The 20156-nt window shown below is 36.2% G+C and overlaps 2 protein-coding genes across 2 annotated transcripts; one reads left to right on the top strand and one right to left on the bottom strand.

Annotated features, from left to right (window-relative positions):
* The first annotated feature begins 1699 nt into the window (after nt 1-1699).
* On the top strand, nt 1700-6896 carry LOC121414868. The gene is made up of 6 exons (XM_041607921.1): nt 1700-2002; nt 2842-3014; nt 3864-3939; nt 4505-4720; nt 5867-5961; nt 6796-6896. Exons 1-5 carry the CDS (start codon nt 1867-1869, stop codon nt 5950-5952), a joined length of 687 nt encoding a protein of 228 aa, XP_041463855.1. The 5' UTR covers nt 1700-1866; the 3' UTR covers nt 5953-5961; nt 6796-6896.
* A 4694-nt stretch (nt 6897-11590) lies between these two features.
* LOC121414867 (monocarboxylate transporter 12-like) lies at nt 11591-18381 on the bottom strand. The gene is made up of 4 exons (XM_041607920.1): nt 18164-18381; nt 17677-17817; nt 13584-14540; nt 11591-12329 (listed from the first exon to the last, which is right to left on the bottom strand). Exons 1-4 carry the CDS (start codon nt 18363-18365, stop codon nt 12202-12204), a joined length of 1428 nt encoding a protein of 475 aa, XP_041463854.1. The 5' UTR covers nt 18366-18381; the 3' UTR covers nt 11591-12201.
* Between the last annotated feature and the right edge of the window lie 1775 nt (nt 18382-20156).

The raw sequence follows: 20156 nt of genomic DNA, 5'->3' as shown, positions 1-20156 counted from the left end.
CCTCATATTTCAGAAAAAAAGGATAGGGCATATTCATGGTGGCCTTAATTCAGTTGGACGATTTTGTGTGTGTGTGTGTTTGGGGGGGGTGTTGAGTGAGCGTGTGTGTGTGTTTGAGAGTGTGTGTGCAGTGGCGTACCGTAGGTCACGTCATTGGGGGGCACCAGCAAAAAATTGAGTCACTTAGTTAAGCGCGAAGCCGCGCTCAGTTGCTAGGTTTACTGACCTAAGACATTTTGAGGACAGTGCAATTAAACGGAAATGTATGTCACTGATCAAATAATGCGAGCGCGAAGCGCGAACTGAAAATTTGTGATATTCAGACCTAAAAAGGGACATTATAGGCAATTTTTTTAAAATCATAATATATACCTGTCTCGCTAAACAAACAATGTGAGCGCGAAGCGCGAACTGAAAGTTTTGAATATATTGACCCCAAACAGGAATATTTTGAGGACAATTTTTAAAGAAATCCATTAAAAGTATACATATCTCACCATAGTCCTCTAATGCGAGTGGCAAGCGCCTGCTGAGTTTGTTAGAATTACATCTAAACCCACGAAACACTTTTTGTAGTCTTTGTTATCATGATTATCATACGCATCTCACTAATCAAATATTGCGAGCGCGAAGCGCAAGATGAATAGTTAGGAAATTCAGACCTGAAGAGGGGCATTCTAAGGCTTGTTTTTAGGAATTCACTGAGACCATACGTATTTCACTAACCGAATGATGCGAGCGCGAAGCGCGAGCTGAAATTTTTTTGATATTTAGATTAGAAAAAGGGACATTTTCAGACTTTAAAATGGGGAAATCACTTTAAGTAGTCATGAAAAAGAAGTATATGTCACTATATAAAACAATAATAATTCTAAGTGCGAGGAAATATATTTGGTGTACATGTATATTGACTTGAAAACGGGAGGTTTTAGCACAACAGGATCATATATCTCGTTAAACAGACAATGCGAGCACCGGAACAATGAAGACATAGGCCCAGAGCAAATATGTTTTTCATAAAGTTATGAAAAAAAAATTATTATGTAATATAACATGACATAATTATTATTATAATTATAATGAACAATAATTTTTTTTCCCGCTACGTTTTTCTTCTTTTCTCCCTCATTTTCTCCTTTTCCCCGGTTTTTTTTTGCCAGCCGATGGGGGAGTGGCACGTGCCCCCCATGCCCCCCCCCCCGTGGTTACGCCACTGTGTGTGTGTGTCCCCCGGCCACCATACCAACCCCTCCACGGCTCCCTTTCCATCACCTTGAAAGGCGCCAAAATATCTTGGCGATATATAATAGTCATCATTATGGTGAACTATATAAATCTATTCAAATGGTTATTATTTGCTCATCAACCGATCCGTGTCTTATGGTGAATGCTCTCCTCTATATTATTCTTCAACCATAACAACAGGGAGGAATAGTGTGACAACAAATATTGAATAAGTTCACCAGGGGCGGCGCCAGGGTGGTGTGTGTACAGGGAGTAAGACGAATGACGTCATATTTTAACAGAGGTAACCATGGTAATAAAGTTATATGGCTCAGACCCCTTATTCTTATCGGCCCCAATTAAACATTTTAAAAAAAAATCGAATTTCCACCCTTTTTCCACTAGAAAAATGACAGGGGCGGTCGCCCCCATGCCTCCACATTCACGCGGGCACCGTGGAGCCACGACCTCTCAATTTAACATGTTTGGATCGAGCGTAACAGATATATCATTTTGGTGAAATATATCTGCCCTGTTTAGAAATTACTTTACCATCGACAGCGGAACATCTGTGTTGATGATTGTCTCACTTGAAGAATATATATATATATATTTTTTTAATCGTCCATAATTTCAGTCTAAATGATCCCAAGTATGTCTCTGGCAATAACTATTTTCTTCATGCTCTTTGCTCATGTTGCTGGGAACGATGGCATACCCGACTCTGGACCCGACCCTACCAAATATTGCTTACCGCGTGAATACAGATCCACTCAAGGTGAGATAAAAAACAATGCCTTTATATATTTCTTTGTGTTATAGTCCGTTTTGTAACTAATTCAAAGGACAGTACTTTCTATAATATTTCACATACTTAAAATGTTGATGTCTGATTGGTGGAAAGTGAAATCACGTGATTGATTGGCCATCAAACACTATCTGATGTTCTGCTGTTAGCCGATCTCCCAGGTATATCAACCTTTGATTTAAAAAGTTATTACCCAGAGAATTGCAACGGACCTTTTTCCCTATAGGGATGTTTCTTAAAGTTAAAGTCCGATTTTATGCAATCAATGACAAATTTTTGTTGTAAATTTAAAAGTGATAGATTGGTTTTATACATTTTATCTATATTATGTATATATAGCTAATAATTTCCAATGAGGAATATAATTTATAAAGCAAACTGCTGATCTCATGGATTCAGGGAATGTGGCAAAAAATCACTTTCTCGGCGATATAAATGTAGTTGTCACTTTTCTTCTGTTTCGCTACGAAAGGAGAGTTAAGAGCGACTTTAAGAACGACTGGTATCCTTTCTTATACGCGCTTAACCATTGCCACACGTGCGCCAATGACTACATTTACCACAAGAAAGGATCACCAGTCGTTCTTAAAGTCGCTCTTAACTTACGAACAGCTTTATGAAACACCCACACGATATATTGTTTTATATAATAACCGTCTTCATTTTGTCAAAACATCGGAAATTTTCTGTGGGGGTGGTGTAATAACAAATAAATCTGAGGAATGAAAATTAATAACACGCAGTCAGTGTACATTCCCAACTCCCTGCGGATTATTCCTTGCTTGACTTATTTGATTTTTTTCCCTCAGTTGGTTTTGAAGCCATCATGATGGGAGAGAAGCCTGTAGGGAGCAAACATCGTATCTTCTCTGCTGTGGACTTTGTCCATGAAAAGTTCTACACCAACAAAACACTAACGATTCTCGACGCAAGTGGACAACCGAGAGTGGAGGAAAGGCAAGATATCATCGACAAAGCAAATGTAAGTTCAGGGTATATTTTCTCTACAAAAGCCCAAGTCTTATTCGTTACTGCACCCCGCCATTATTGGAAATAACAATCATTGTGATTTATATACATGTATAAAAAAAAACATAAAAGAGGGGAAAAACATGGATTTTTTTATCATTAATTTGGAGACTGTGATTCCGAAATCATGGTTGTGATTTCGAGTTTGGGAAAGTGAGCATTTATCGGTTTACAAGGGCGGAGCCAGGATACATTGAGAAGAGAGGGGCGGGGCAAGAGAATCTATTTTTGCTAAATTAAGGGGTAATATGCTCCAAATTAACAGGGTAAATGGTGAACAGTGAAACACATTGGACAGTATATGAGCGCTCAGATTGTTAATGGACGAAAATTATATCCAGGCAAAGGTTTAGGCTTTTTTGCATTGAAATTCAAAAATAAAGATAAAAAGAGATCATGAGACATGGAGAAGTGATTAATGGTCTTCTTTAATTGTGTCCACTGTCAGATTGTACTGAGCATGAATATACTATCTTGCTTGTTCAGTCACTGTGTTAAATGTTCAGTCACTTTGTTGCGTGATTCTATTTAGATACACCCTTATGCAGTGGCGGACCGTGACCCGGAGGAGACAAAGCAGGGGGGGGGGCACAGCATTGTTCACAGACAATGCAGTGCCCCCCCCCCCAATGCTTTGTCTCCTCCGGGTCACGGTCCGCTACTGCCCTTATTGTACGATTTGATCAGTACCATGTATTTTATTGTAACTTACTTTATATAATCATCAGGAAAATATACTGAAGCTTTACTCAGAAATGAAAAAAAAAACCCAAAACCGGCGTTATGTTTTATTCAACTACAGAATGCTCATTACGTGATAACCAATGGAGATTGTAAGAAATACCCAGTCACCAAAGTTCCCGAAAGATGTTTGAATGGTAAGTTTTAATCATAATGTAATATCCTTGATTTTAATAATTTTTTATTATATTTTATTTCATTTTCTATAGGTAGCAGGTTTTCAACAATTTGTTACAATCTCTCTTAGGTTGCTGCTTATTTCCACCAAATTAGTATTCACTATTCGAGCCTATTACTACAAAATATGTGTGTCCTCAATCTGTTATGGAGTGGATAAGAAATGAATAATTTTCTTTTTAAGAACGCCTTTGTAATGATAATCAATAGGGCATTTTAGCATTCACTTCGCAGAGAATCTTTCGTCGAAAGCCCGTCATAACAAGCAGCAGCCTTTGTCGAAAATCTGTGAATAAAAACAGCAGTGTCGTGGTCGACTCTGGACAAACGACATATTAATTTTGCAGGGTTTTTTGCCCTGTCCGAATCTTAAGATGATGTGCTAGCCCAGTCCACCAACTTTCGACAATTACTTCTAATCTGTCCGTTGTGATTTGACGGGCATTTTCAATAGATTATCAACGTTGCAGAAAGTGTCTGCGAAATAGATTCTAAAATAGGCTAATGTCTTCTTTTTTTTCGAAGACAAAATGAAGTACACAGGTACATGGGATATCACAGCATACGGGCAACATCCCGATGACGGCCTACAAGCCGTGACGTTCACCGTGAACCTTGAACTGTCCGACATGGGTATGACTGAACAACGAGTGGTGACTTTCGTCCAGGAACCAAACCCAGAGTTTCAACCATATTCGTACCATATGCTCCGGGAAGAGATAACTCTGGTGTCGAAAACAGGTATTGCTAGCAATGTTGCCGTTGGAGTAGATGACACAAGTGTTGTAGTCTAAGCCCAAACCCTCAAAGCCCAGAGCAAGGCTAAAATACCCAAGGGCAAATCATAGAATCCCAAAGCAAAGGCTTGAATATCCATGTAAGGCCAAGGCTTTTAAAGAATGCATGGGGCTTACGGCGCCTTAAGGCCAAGACCATAGGCGGCGGAAGCGGGGGGGGGGGGGACGGTCCCCCCCTAATTTATTTTTTACTGTTTAATTTTTTTTTTTTGCTTGTCACCTTTTTTTTCTGCGTCCCCCCTAAATTCACGTGGACCCCCCCTGAAACGTGTGTTGTCCCCCCCCCTAAAATTTAGGTTTATGACCTTTTTTTTTTCTTTGCTTGTCAATAAATTTTAGGTTCAAAATCTTTTTTGGGGGGCGCTTGTCAAATTTTTTACCTGTGCCAATCCCAAAATTTCAGGTGGACACCCCCTAAATTTTCTGGCTTCCGCCACACGTGGCCAAGACTGAGCATCAAGGCACTAGCTACAACACCGGATATAAAACCATGGAAACAAGTTAGCTTGTGGGGGGGATAAAAGAAGTAAAATTACTGAAAATTTGAGATAAATTCAACAAAATAACAAGAAAGCTATGAGCATTTAAATGTTGAGATGCTAACGATTTGAACATCTTCGCATTCGCAATGCGACCAACTATTGTTATATGTCACAAACTCCAAAATACTTTTTTTTAATCATTTTACTTTACTTATACATAATTATCACTTTTTAGCATATCTATCGACAGGCAGATTTTTCTATGAGCAATTATGTTTTGGGGAATACCTACAAAGGGGAGAGTTGGACTTGCATGCCTCATACTTTTTAAAATGGTGATGGATCCTTGTCATATGATTGGCTTAAATCCCTTCTGTCACGTGACCAGACATTTATTTGAGCTAACAGAAAAGGTTGCCATGGACTAGTTGGCCTATACTCATTGTAGTTATATTGACCGGTGCATGGTTTTGAGATTAGGATCATGAGGATGGTGCTGCTTCGCGTGCAGGCTATAAGATCATCCGCCATGCAGAGCCTCGACAAGAAGCTATATAAATACAGGCCTACTTACTAATATATCCGCGATTATTTTTATCCCTTGCCAGGATCGTCTGTGTTTAGCTCCTTCTTCGATGGCTACGAACCACTGGACGATGGAACATATTTCAATGCTCCCCAAGACTGCTCATAAAACGATCAGGTACTGAATTCTGGTCCGTTTGGGTATGTGTGTGTGTTTTAAGTTGTGTCATTCTATATGACTTGCGTATGCCGGACACTTTCCACTGAAAGTATTTTAATGGTTATCAAAGGGGAGGGGGAAGATGTGCCCCCTGGATCCGCCACGAATCATATGCGTATGAAAATCACACACTTTAGTTGTCAGTTAACCTTCGCACCCAATGGCGGATATTGAAGTTGAAACCTCAATCAAACAATCCTTGGAGCAAAAGATTTTCATGTATCGGCATTTATAACCATAATGTGCTCTGCTTCCTTTTGACCTTTGGACTTTGATCTCGTGACACCAAATGTTGATGAAATCATTGTCACTTCAACTCGGGTCAATCTTGAAGTTGATAGAGCTCATTAAGATATCACGAGATCGAATGATATTATCTTAAGTTCTGATATGTAATGACCCCCTTGACCTTCGACCTATAGTGATTATGATCCTCTAAAACTCATTAGGTCACACTAAAATAAAAATGAAATTTAATAGGTTGGACGCCATGTACTTTTCTTACTTTATGATGCATTTACCAATTTAAATGGTTCGACATAACACTTAAAGTGTTGAATTCATCTCTATACAAGGCTGGATATAATATTTGGTAAAGGTTGTCACTCCTGCAACCTTTAAAATGCTGATTTAACATTTTATTTTCAGGGTGCATCGTAGTTCAAAATTGACCCGAGTTTGAAAAGTTGTTACTTAACGATATTTCGCAATCTGACCATCAAATATCAATCAGTGACTTAAAATGGTAATCAAATCAAGATGAATCTTTATCTTTCTCAATGACTGCTGCAGACGGATGACTCGAGAAGACAACTTTAAACGGACATCCGGGGATTTCCCAGCAAGGCAGTTCTTACTGGATCAGTATATGAGGCTTATAAACTATATCCATGATGCTATACATCATGCAGAGACGAAAGTCGAAATAGGGGCCTACGAGAAGGGGAACCTAATCATCTTCTTTATTCAATAATATCATTTTAAAGTTTCATACAATATTGTCGTATATTAGAGACATTATTTTGTTTGAACAAACAATATATATAAGATTAAGATTCTTATGATAGCTATCCTTCTCGTAGGCTCCTATATGGTTTTTCGCCTATGCATGGGGTAGCATATCAGATCATGGTTCCATGACATAGGTTCACAAATGAACTTGTTATTGCTTTAAACTATAATAATCATAATTATTTTAAACAGTGTTGGTGATTCCATGGTTGACATTTTTGCTAGGGATGAATGGTGACCTTTTAGTATTAATGTGTCCAAATTAAACCTGCAGATCATTAATAATAAACTATGACAGATCTATACATTCTAAATGTAATTTTGTAATATAATGCTATAGCGGCGTTCGAATGAAAGTACGATAATATGGAATGCTAGCTTGCTATGTATTGTGTTGCCACTTACATACCACTTAATTCAATATTTTATCAAAACACGTAATATGTACTCCGGAAGCAATCGTTCAATAGCTTATAGATCAACCAAATTTTAACGTACAAAAAGTGGCAATGTCATATTAAATAAAGGTCTCTAAGTCCTCGTACAAAACATATATGTCACTGAAGGATCTTTCCACATGTTCAACGAGGTCGATGACAAAGTTTGTCCTCTCAACAGTATTTTCTACTAAGCCTATACCCTATCCTTATAAACCTTGCTTTCAGTTTCAAAAACATGCCACGGAGGTGCATATATATATTTCTACTTGGTTAAAATAACTATGTTGTTTTCTAGAGCGTATAATTATTTCAGTATACATTGAAAATCAGGCTAAGCGGAAAATCTGTTGATGCATCATGTAGACAAAATTACGTAATACTCGACCTCGTGGATTCTCCATGGTACTACGAGAATGAATTATACCAATTTTATTTAAATACTATGGAGGTGTATATAGAGTACAATTTGGTTCCATTATTCCGTATACAAAAGCCGGCGCGTTATCATCAAACTTGAAGGTATAGAATCGTTTTATCATATTAAACTTGAAGGTATAGAATCGTTATTCATAGAAATTGTTGAGGACAAAAAAAAAAAATAAAATAGCTGGTATTATCTATAGACCACAAAATAACATCACTAACACATTTTTGGACAGACTGGAAACATGCCTCGAAAAGATATCACGCGAAAACAAGGACGTTTATTTCATGGGTGATTTCAATATAGACATTTCAAAGCCTTACACTCCACTTGGTCAACAGTTTATTGATTTATTTTCCTCATTTTCTTTTAAATCACTCATTAATAAACCAACGCGGATAACTAGCACAACACATACAATACTAGATAATATTTTTTCCAATGTAGATACTTTGAATGATAAAGACAACAACGGTATAATTTACTATGACATTTCAGATCATTTACCCATATTCACGATATGTCAAGATGACAAACACTTACCAAAACAACAAAATAACGAAAAAATTACTCGACGAAAAGAAAACTAAACGTAACATACAATCTCTCAAAACTGATTTGAGTGCAGAGGGTTGGGCAGATGTTTATAGAGAAGACAATATCAATAAATCATATGACATATTTTTAAATAAACTTCTTTACTATTATGACAAAAATGTACCACTGACAAGAATCAGACCCCATAAAGATAAGAATAAACAACCATGGATCACCCAAGGTATAATTCAATCAATATTCACCCGTAATCGATTATATAAGATATCGCTTAAATCACCAACTCAAGAACATCAAAACAAATACAAGAAATACCGTAATAAATTAACCTCAATAATCCGCTTGGCTCGAAGATCGTACTTTTCTAATAAAATTGAAAACAATAAGGATAATAACAAAACATTGTGGCGTACAGTAAATGAAATGTTAAATAAAAATACGCGTGTTTTTAACAATGTTGATTTCCTTTTAAACGGGCATAAAACGCAAGACCCTTCCGAAATTGCTAATGCATTTAATTCTTTTTTTACCAATGTTGGTCCTAACCTTGCATCTAAAATTGCATCTAATGCCAATGACTTTTCGACATATTTAAGTAATCATGCCGAACATTCTTTATTTTTTAACCCTACCAATACTCATGAAATCATAGAAATTGTTCGGTCTTTTAAATCTACCAAATCCAGTGGCCATGACGGTATCAGTGTATGTTTACTTAAAGAAATAATTCATTTTTTAGCTTCTCCGCTTTCTTATATATTCAATTTATCTCTCTCAAATGGAATTTTCCCGGATCAACTAAAAATTGCAAAAATAATTCCTATTTACAAAAAAGAAGACCCTTGCCAAATCTCTAACTACCGTCCCATTTCATTATTACCCAGCATATCCAAAATACTTGAAAAAATTGTTTATACACGATTATACTCTTTTCTGGACACAAATAAATTGTTAATCTCAAATCAATATGGCTTTAGGAAAAATCATTCAACCGACTATGCAATCTTACAACTACATGACAAAATAATAGATTCACTTTCTAAAAATGAACACACCGTTGGGGTCTTTATGGATCTATCAAAGGCATTTGACACTATGGATCACCATATTCTTTTGTATAAATTAAAGACTTACGGAATAAGAGGTATTGTTTTATCATGGTTTACTGATTATTTATCCAACAGACGTCAGTATGTTAATTTTCATTATAAATCATCCCAAGTTTGTACCGTTAAGTGTGGGATACCACAGGGCTCCATCCTAGGCCCACTATTATTTCTAATTTATATGAATGATATAATTAATGCATCACCTGTACTTACCTATGTTCTCTTTGCTGATGACACTAATGTATTTTATTCTCACAAAAACTTAGACATGCTTGAAACAATATTTAATCACGAATTAGATAAATTGTCTATGTGGTTTAAGTCGAATAAACTCTCCTTGAATATTAACAAAACAAATTTCATATACTTTAAACACCTTAATTCTAAACATACATTTCGTGGTTCCATTAAAATTAATAACATAAGTCTCGTTGAAAAACAAGAGACAAAATTTTTAGGGGTAATAATCGATTCTAATTTAACTTGGAACAGCCACATTCATAATGTTAGCACACTAGTTGCCAGAGGTATTGGTATATTATATAAACTCAAATATTGTCTTTCCCAAAGATCACTATTTATGTTGTACAATTCTTTTATTTTATCACATATTTCATATTGCAATATATTGTGGGGTAACAGCAATAAAACAAAAATAGATTCAATTCTGCGCCTTCAAAAAAAGGCACTCCGTATTTGCTCCCACTCGCAATATTTAGCTCACTCTGATCCCATTTTTCGGAAACTCAAAACGTTGAAAATAAACGATATCCATACTTTACAATCTGCCATTTTTATGTACAAATTCTCAATCAATGCTATACCTACATCCTTTCAAAACATTTTTACTTACAATAGGGACATTCATTCATATCCTACACGTCACTCATCAGACTTTCATTTGACAAACCCGAAAATAATTTTAGCACAGAAAACAATTAGACACCACGGCCCAGATATATGGAACAACATACCCAATCATATCAAACTCACTGCATCTGTCTTTTCTTTTAAAGCTTCATTCAAAAAATACCTTTTATCCAGATATTCATAAATCTCCCAACTGCACTTGCACCCACTAGCACACACTTCATTTTTCAATTTCTACTTTTTTTCCCCTTGGTTTGATGATTCGTGACATTAATTTTTTTTACAGACACAATTAATTTCTTAGGTTTCCATGTAGCCCTTCCCTTTTTTGGCTGCTATGTTTCAAGCATGTATTTGCTTATATAATTTGCCTCTGCATTTTACTCATTATATATATATATTTTTTTAATGTATTCATGTCTTCAGTCACTACATATAAGATTGTCACTTGGTTATGTACTTTATGCTCTATTATGATTATGTTTCAAGCATTGTTAATTTGTTATGTATATTATTTCAATAAATGCAGAAAATCCTGCAAAAAAAAACTCTCTTTTTATTCAGTTTCGGTTAATTTATTTCAATTTTCAAATATTCAATAATATATCAAATCATTATACATGCTTCAGTTAGGAAATAATATCGATTTTCAACTCTTATCAATCTGTTTGGTCTTATATTTTTCTAAGTAACAAATACGTATAATTCAAAAAAGGTATACTAGAAGAGTGTTATTCTTTTGGAGATATATATTCATTACCACGTTCTAATTATAGTCAAACGATATCTATGTTGTGTTCTTGATTATGTTATGCATCGAAATAATGCACTGTTCTATAATTCGAGTGTCAAAATTTGATGGAATAGAGATCATATGATAAAAGAAAAAAGAAGATGTCACGGATATGTGCACTATCTGCGTGTTTGGATGTGTGATGAAAGGAAATCCCAAGTTTTTTCACAACCATGACAATAAATACAGGGGGGTGTTTCACAAAGATTTAAGCATGACTTAAGTCGCACTTAAATGCCGACGCGTACATGATATGCAACGCGCGATCTTATTGATAGATACGCATTAGTGCGCGTCCTCATCACACGAACTGACCAATGCGGTCAACCCTTTCATACCGTACGCAACTCGGTATTTAAGTGCGACTCTAAGTCATACTTAAATCTTTGTGAAACACCCCCCTGGTCATGTTAAGAAAGGCAAATGATAGTGACATTTATTGTGTAGCAAATGTGACCTGTCCAAAGAGTGAATGATACTGACATACGAAGGGCAGTGAATTTGTGTTGAAAAGAAATTATAAATTTTGTCACAATCGTAAAGATCTGATAAGGCAGGCCTATATACACGTATCATGTGGAAACGAAGCATGACGTTATAGTACATGACGTATATTTTTGTAACGAAAGTGACAAAACAGTAACAAATTCTGAGACCTATGTACAAGCAGGCCTGACAAGCCTAGAATGGAAGAGGGAGAAAGTGACGAACATATCATTTCTTTTTGTACAATTTTCTTAAAACACGTGATGATATTTCAATTTTTGAAAAATATCGTATATACTTGTACACTAGTGGCATACAGTTGGAAAATGGAGCAACTGAAAATAATGGCATTTAGTGCACTATCAGTTACAGCCTTCTGAACGATATGTACGTATTTATTATCTATTATAAAAACAAATTGAAAAATGTAAGAATATCTGACCAGCCCATTAACAAACTTATCTGTAGATTGATCCACCCCACCACCGCTGCAGATTTTTACTGTTCTTTTTATTCACTAGTCCTGCGTTGTTGACTAATCAACTTGAATATAACCAGATTGATTGTAATGATGACATGAAGCATCCCGTAAAGCGTAAACAAAGTTGTGAACGATGATGTGACGTCGTAGATATAACCTGGAATGAAGAAAGAAGACAAAACTTCGATTTGACTAATGTAGAAAAAAAATATATTCTATAGCATTGCATTTTGCATTAATGTTTGGTGTTAGTGCTCGAGATAAATGACTTTTATTTGGGGATGACAGTCATTATTGCCGATCTCCATGATTGAATTTCACTTCTCTTTAAATGATTCTTTTGAAAAAAACAACCTTGTAGTGATATCCCCAAGAATTATAAAACTGTCGAACGATCAATAAAAGGATAGACCTCTGTTCCACAGGACGGGGACCCTTGAAAGATCGGAAAATGTTAAAAATGCCTTTCAGCACTCCTCAAGATCACTGAAATTGGAGGTATCTGTGGAATGGCGCAAAAAAAACCCTAAAAGAACTGTGGGCGTGTCTGATACGTCTTGTCTTAGTGAAGTTAGACTAGTCCTGTGGTGATCTTTCAGTGGTATTTATTTCAGTAGTCTTTCGGAAATTGTAGGCAACAAAATGATCTTTCAGCAATATTTCTGTGGAATTCCACTTGCCTTTCAATGTCCTTTCAGGAGATAAGTGGTATCTGCAGAAAAAAGAGGCACTGACAGCATGACCAAAGAAGATTAATCACGTTAATAAGACTTTTGAAAGTGCATGTTGGGATACAAAATAATAAAAGAATGTGATAGACCACTCAAGGATGTTATTCCTGAATGGCCGCTGGTCACCGAAAGATCGCTCAAGAGTGACAGTGAAAAATCTTAGAAATGATGGAAAGTTCAATGAAGGGCATTGGCAGATTACGCAAATCTCATGTTCTTTCGATCAGCATGTTTCAGCGGTCGTGCTCTGTGGCATGTCTCTAAAGAGGTTTAAAAAATGCACTACAAAATGGGGAGACCCCTCTTTTAGCCGATAATATTGGTATCAATTACGAAATATCCGTTTAGTAATTCCTCCGTAGAAGAATTAAGAAAGACAACTACGTGGTATTGGCGGATGCAGGGGCGTGGGGGGGGGTGATAGGGAACAAGGCCACTTAAAGATGGCGTCACATTTTCATCAATCAAATTATAGGGGTGTTATGGCCAATCCTTCTCTTCTCCTTTTTTATGTTGAAACTGCCTTCTTTTCGAGTTTACTACGATTGCTTGCCTTCAGGTCTTCATCGTCACTCATATATTTTTTTCATAACTTTTAGTTTACTTTTTCTATATATAATCTGTATAATCACAATCTTTATCGCATCATGGTTAAATTGACTATAACTTTGATTTCATACCAGATACGTAGTCTCCCGTTGCAATACCTGCTCCGCCTAGGAAAGGAGTTGCTGCAAGTGCTCCGGGAAAATTTTCTTCGTTCCGAATTGAAAGCTTCATCATCGCATGTGGAAGGGAGTCTAATATGAACAAGGTAACACCTTGAACGCCAGCCATTGCTGCTAGGAAAATGTAGCTTGAACTGACAAAATCGATGAAGAACGTACAAGCACTTATCATGCAAGCGATACAGAAAATAACTGTGTTGTCATAGTCGAAGTGCAAAAGCACCAGGTACAGGATGCGACCGAATATCCCGCTAATACCTGCAATAGTTGACAGAAAGACAGCATTCGATCTGTCGATTCCGGCTCCTACCGCATGGGGTACAAGAAACAGCATCCAGCCTGCCATCGCGAAATATTGCAGGATTGTAGCGGGAGCAACAAGGGTGTAGAGGGGCTCTTGTAAGAACACGACTGATTTCAGTTTGTTCGTGAATGAAGCACATGAACACCAAGAACTTTTGCCATCTGATGACTTCATTTCATTATATGATTGCGAGTTTTGCCCCGACAGCTGCGCTGACAAAACTTTTGATGTCTCACTCTCAACGTTTCCTGGTTGGTGATGGTGTTGATCTCCATGTTTGTCGACTGGCTCAGACGTTGGAGTATCAAGCAACAGTGGATCTTTTTCCCCATCGTCTGTGGATTTTTCGCAGTCGTGTCTTCTCCTGTCTCGAGGTGGTCTGACGACAGCACCACAAACCATGGAATGGGAAGCGATACCACCGAGGATGAGAAAGCTACCAGTGTATCCGTAGGCTTCTAGAGACCTCTCAACGATGATAGGAATTAGGAAAGCACCACACGTCCACCCGAAGAAGGTCAGCGCGTTTGAAAAGATGAAGGACTTGGAAAAGTAGACGTTGAGATACAGCAGTAATGGATACAACGTCAGAGCCATGCCGAAACCTTATAGATAAAAACGAAAATAGAAAATAAAAACATCTAGACGATGCATCCAGGAAATGGCCAGTCGTGAAATGATATTGAAGGTCTCCGACACTCAAAAAATAATTGAAATTACATCTTTATTTTAAGAATGAGTCCAAAGTATAGGCCCATGCTTAAAGTTCAAGTCATGTTCAAGCACATAAATAATATATTATGTTCAAGTCGTAAATAACATGCTCCAGTCTTCATTCCACAATTTTTATACTATAAGAACACATCTATTCATTCATACCCTACCCGTAACTCTTCAAATTTTCATTTAATAAACCCCAAATTGATTATTGCACCGAGATCTATTGGACACCATGGTCCTTATTTGTGGAACTCTCTGCCAGAGTCTATAATAAATGCTCCTCTCTTTACTCATTTTAGGCTAACGTTAAATCCATGTTATTATCAGAATATTTGAAATGAATTTTCTGTATCAACATAATCATCACCATTTAATAGCTCGACCATCACCATCATCCTTTTCATCTGCATCTTCATTATTCTGATAAATCAACATGTTCACGTAATTACAAACATATAAATGAATACAATTTAAATGTGACAACTAAAGAGATACATTGTAAATAATTCATAAAAAGACTGATAGTTAAATCAGTTAGTTCGGTAAAATACAGGGGCCAGTTATTATAAGCCCAGAGGTGCTTTGGTTTGGTTTGGTTTGGTTTGGTTTTATTTACCGTATAAAAATCACAATAAAATACAATGCACAAGATATGATATTAAATATAAATATATAAACATGCACATAAAAATATACGGATGGATCACTCTATTCAGAGCCATTGATATAATGGCTCTGGTGCCCGTTGCAGAAAGAGTTGCAATCGATCGTAACTCTAAAAATCATGCGCAACTTGATTTTCAACCAATCAACAGCGCGCATTTGGGACTTGCGTTTGATTTTTTGACTTGCGTTCAAACGCAACTCTTTCTGCAACAGGCCCCAGTTCTTCCTAGAGGTCTAGTCAAGGTAACATGAAAAAAGATAATAGATTACACGTATTTAAAATATTATTAATTAAAAACAAAACAAAAAATATATACACAAAAACGAGTGGTAAATAAAATAATTAATTATTAGACACAATTACAAAAAAAATATATATATATCCTAACCCTTCCTATACTTAAGGATACTTTAAACCCCAATCCCCCCGTCAATCAAACGTTTACAGATCAAAGGTTTCTATCCATTTATCAAGGCCAGTTTTAAATAAAGTGAGTGTGTCGGGTCTGCGAAGATTAAGTGGGAGTTCATTATATATTTTCGATCCACGATAAAAAAAATACAAAAAATTGCTTGAAGCAATAGCAGCCAGGAGAGGGGGCTACGTGAAAACCATCATGAATCATACTAATGATCGTCACGAAATATAAGATTAAAAAATATATATATATCGGTTGAAAAAAAAACATTTATGGGTTTTGAATATGGGTTGTCATTCTTCCTTCAAGCAATCTGTTTATGATCACAATCCTCCTGTATATTGTGTTTGTAATAATTTGGTAGATATTTGTATAGAATTATACTCTGTTTTCAAAATGTTTTCTTTATGATTCAAGCTTAAAACCGTTTTTAATATGTTATGCTTGTTATGTTATGGAAAAATGTATTATACGAATGATATGAATGCAGAAAAAACAGTCAAATAATATCAAATCAAATTAAGTTCACTACAGAAAAAAAATATTTGAGGAAAATCAAACCAGCATAACGCTGAAAATTTCAACAAAATCGGATGTAAAATGAGAAAGTTATGACATTTCAAACTTTCGGGTTTTTTTCACAAGACATATACACAAATCAGTGATATGAGAGAGAAGATGAAGTCCCTCTCTAATTACTTTTTTTTCGATTGTTATATTGCACTGCATAATACATTTCCATTTTACAGCATTTGTTATATAATAAAATACAAAAGAAACAGTGAATGGGTGATGTCATAAGTTCCCTCATTTGCTTACTGGCAATGATGTCCATTAATTTTTTAGTGAAATAAAGAGAAACTTTAAAGTGTCATAACTTTCCTATTTTACATAAAATTTTGATGAAATTTTCGGTATTGAGCTTTTTAGATTTACTTTATTCCAATCATCTTTTTGATGGGGTGTACTTGTCCTTGAAAATCATACGCTGTTTTGGAACTCCCATTCATTTCCGTTAATTTTCATGTCTACACCATCAATAACGAACCTAGATATACATATAATTTATGTGTGAGGGTGAGGGTGTGTGTGCGTGTGTGTGTGTGAAGAGTAGAGTAGAATCAAGGATGAATCAAAGTATGTTGCAAAGCTTTCGGCCCTTGCTTTCTTCAGTTTTTATTTGCTACTCTATATTCTACTCTTCACACATAATATATTATAAACAATGATCAAATCGATTGGCACATAATTATATTCACACCTCTCTCGTTGTATGCATTGCAGACTGTCAAAAGAACCAGAAATCAAGAGACAAAAAATTTTGTGAAGGTCCCACATATAGGGGGTCGGATGTATATATTTCATGAAATTGTCCCTATATATATATATATGCATGTTTATATTAATGTGAGAAATTATGTAAAACAGCTTTGGCAACTCTTGCATTTAATTATGTTGTTAGGGAAATGACTAAAGAGAACAATGGTAGGCGTAGCTTAAATCAAGGTTCCCCCAGAGCTATATCTGCCCTTTGGAAAAAGTGGTGATGCCGAAAAATGTCTCTGTCTCAAATGTCTCCTGTACACACACACAAACACCCACCCACCCTCATACACACCCTTTTATATATATATATATATATATATATATATATATATATATATATATATATATATATATATATATATATATATATACACACACACACATATATATGTGGGTGTGTGTTGCATATCTATGGGCGGGGTGCATCTAGATTTTATTCGCGTGATGGATAGGCGAAGCTAAAGGTTTTGTTACTAAATTTTGAAGAATGAAATATCTCTTCACGACCGACTAGAATCAATATTGACCTGAGAACATTACTTATGAATAAATGAGATGAGCAAGAAAAATGTAGAATTACTTCAACGAAAAAGAGGAGACATATATATACCTGTAACAGAGAGCATTATACCAAGAATATGGATAGATGGAGCCCAAGGGGCGCATATTATTGGAAGGGCACATAATAGTCCACCGACCATCCCCATTGTCCGGGGTGTTGTCAATTTCACCAGTAACATCGTGATGGGAACTTGAAAGAGAAAAAAAAAATAGATTTTTTTTAGTCATTATTTCAGACCTGGTTTATGATAATGTCGATCATTTTATGTTTGCCATATTTGTAGCGAACCCAAACGATTCTATCCGAACAGCAAGTTGACTTGAATCGAAATATAGGATATATTAACTGCAAGTCCTCATTTCCTTGCTCGCTGAGCTCGCTCGTATATTCATACGCACCTGCACACATGGCAGGTCGAAGTTTATCGTTAAATTACAAGAACAGTTCTGACCCACCCCCATTAAAATTTCTTTGCGATACTCGTATACGTACGTACGTGTAGGCTATTATGGTGTTACCCATTTTCTGTACTCACCAGCGAAATTCATAATCGTGCTGGGAAGACTCAAAACAAAGGCTGCAGTCTTGTAGTCGCTGTCGTACCGGACAACGACGTCGGGGATGAGGACCCCAAATGACTTGGTAATCCCGCCGTCGATGAATAGTAACAGGGACTTACTCATAAGGATGAAATATTTCCAGGGATCGGAAGAATCTTCATGCAGAGTTTCCGCCATTTTTTCCGGGTTGCATGAATAGCAAACAAGCAGCATAGGCCTATGGCTTAAATACAGAGTGAGTCAGAAAAAATGTCCCATCAGTTTGAAGTCTTTTGTCTGAAGTATGAACACTTAATCATCTATTTATTTATATATATATGTCCTGCTAGTGCAATCCACGCTTCATGGTTTGGTACCATTTTCATGTGGATCTGTGCAAGCGTGACTATGAGATAATCTCCTGGAGGTCGCAAAATCTCACCTGTGCCAAGTTTTTGGGTGAAGAATTAATTTTTAAAAAGAGTGAAATCATTGCACGCACATACAGCCCCACACCCACCCACGCACACATACACCAACCCAATTCCCCTCATAACACATCTTCTCTCTCTCGTATATACACTCACTCACCCCTATACATACACACACACACACTTCTTAAAGCAGTGATTAAATTTCCCTTTTAATCTTGATGGTTATGTCTTTTGTTGACCAATTATGGAAAATTGGCGTATTGTTATTCTATCTTCAAAATGATTTGGAAATAACATGTTAAGCCCGGCGTCGATCCGGGGGGGGGCAAGGGGGCGATCGCCCCACCAGTGAAAATATTGGGGTGGCAAGCATATCGTTTTGGCCCCCCCCCCCCCCTCATAATTCCGCCAGTGCAAAATAAAATAGAATTGTAATTTTACACAGAAATCAACAAATTAACCAAACACAATATAAAATCTAGCTTTCACATCTAAAGTACAGTACAAAATCATGATTTCTCCGGGCTCTCCGCACGCCAAATTATTCCATCTATCATTGCAACTTTTGTTAAGGTCAGCCCTACATTTACGCAGGAATCTCATCACAGGCATAGAATTCTTTTCTGATAATGAATAACAAGAAAATGGCAAACCCCCCTTTTCCCGTAGGCTGATCCGTGTGAGTTATGTATATCTCTGAATTAATTCTTAAAAACTACTTTAAAAAAAAACCTTTCCATGAAAGTTGATTAAAAAAAATCGGCTCGAAATTTGCGCTCGCATCAATCGTTAAAAATATATCAATCCATGCATTCTATTTATAATAAAAAGTGCTTAAAATGTCAAGTTTTCAGGCCTTAATATCAACAAATTTCGCGCTCTCATTAGGCTTATTAGATAACATAGTTACATACGCATCCTTTTTAGGATCACAAACATTGCTCAGAATGTGCAATGTTTATATATATTATATATATATATATATATATATATATATATATATAATTTTTTTTTTATCTATAAGTGTGACTTTGACAAAAGAGAGAGGCTGCAAGACGTAACAATATTGTCCAACTCCATTATTAGGCCAAGCTTTCGACCGTGTGACCGGTCTTCCTCAGGGCTTTGAGGAACACAAAATAATATAAACGAAAATAATAGGATGTGATGCAACATAAACACAATCTAAACAAGCGTGCAACGGAAACAAAAAACAAACAACAGAACACATGAAAACAATAGTTGTGTAATATAAATAAAAATTAATAATAATTGAAGGAAACGTTTTTTTTTTAGCTCAACCACCCGAACAGTTTCTAAAGGTGGGCAATGGGGTGTGAAGATGCTGTGGAGGAATGGCTGGGAGGGGGGGTGTCATAAAATGTGGGGGACTTTAGTGTAAAGGTTCGTTATATAGGTGCAGATAAAAACTATGTAGACCTATAAATATATCATTTTGTATACACAATATTCGGAATGAAATAAACAAAAATATATGGAAATACTTGTGTTATATACTATAATACATACATACGAGTCATGTTAAATCGCCATA

Source organism: Lytechinus variegatus, chromosome 5, assembly GCF_018143015.1.
Source record: "Lytechinus variegatus isolate NC3 chromosome 5, Lvar_3.0, whole genome shotgun sequence".
NCBI lineage: Eukaryota > Metazoa > Echinodermata > Echinoidea > Temnopleuroida > Toxopneustidae > Lytechinus > Lytechinus variegatus.
The sequence above is the reverse complement of the archived record's forward strand: the minus strand, read 5'-3'. Positions and strand labels throughout refer to the sequence as shown.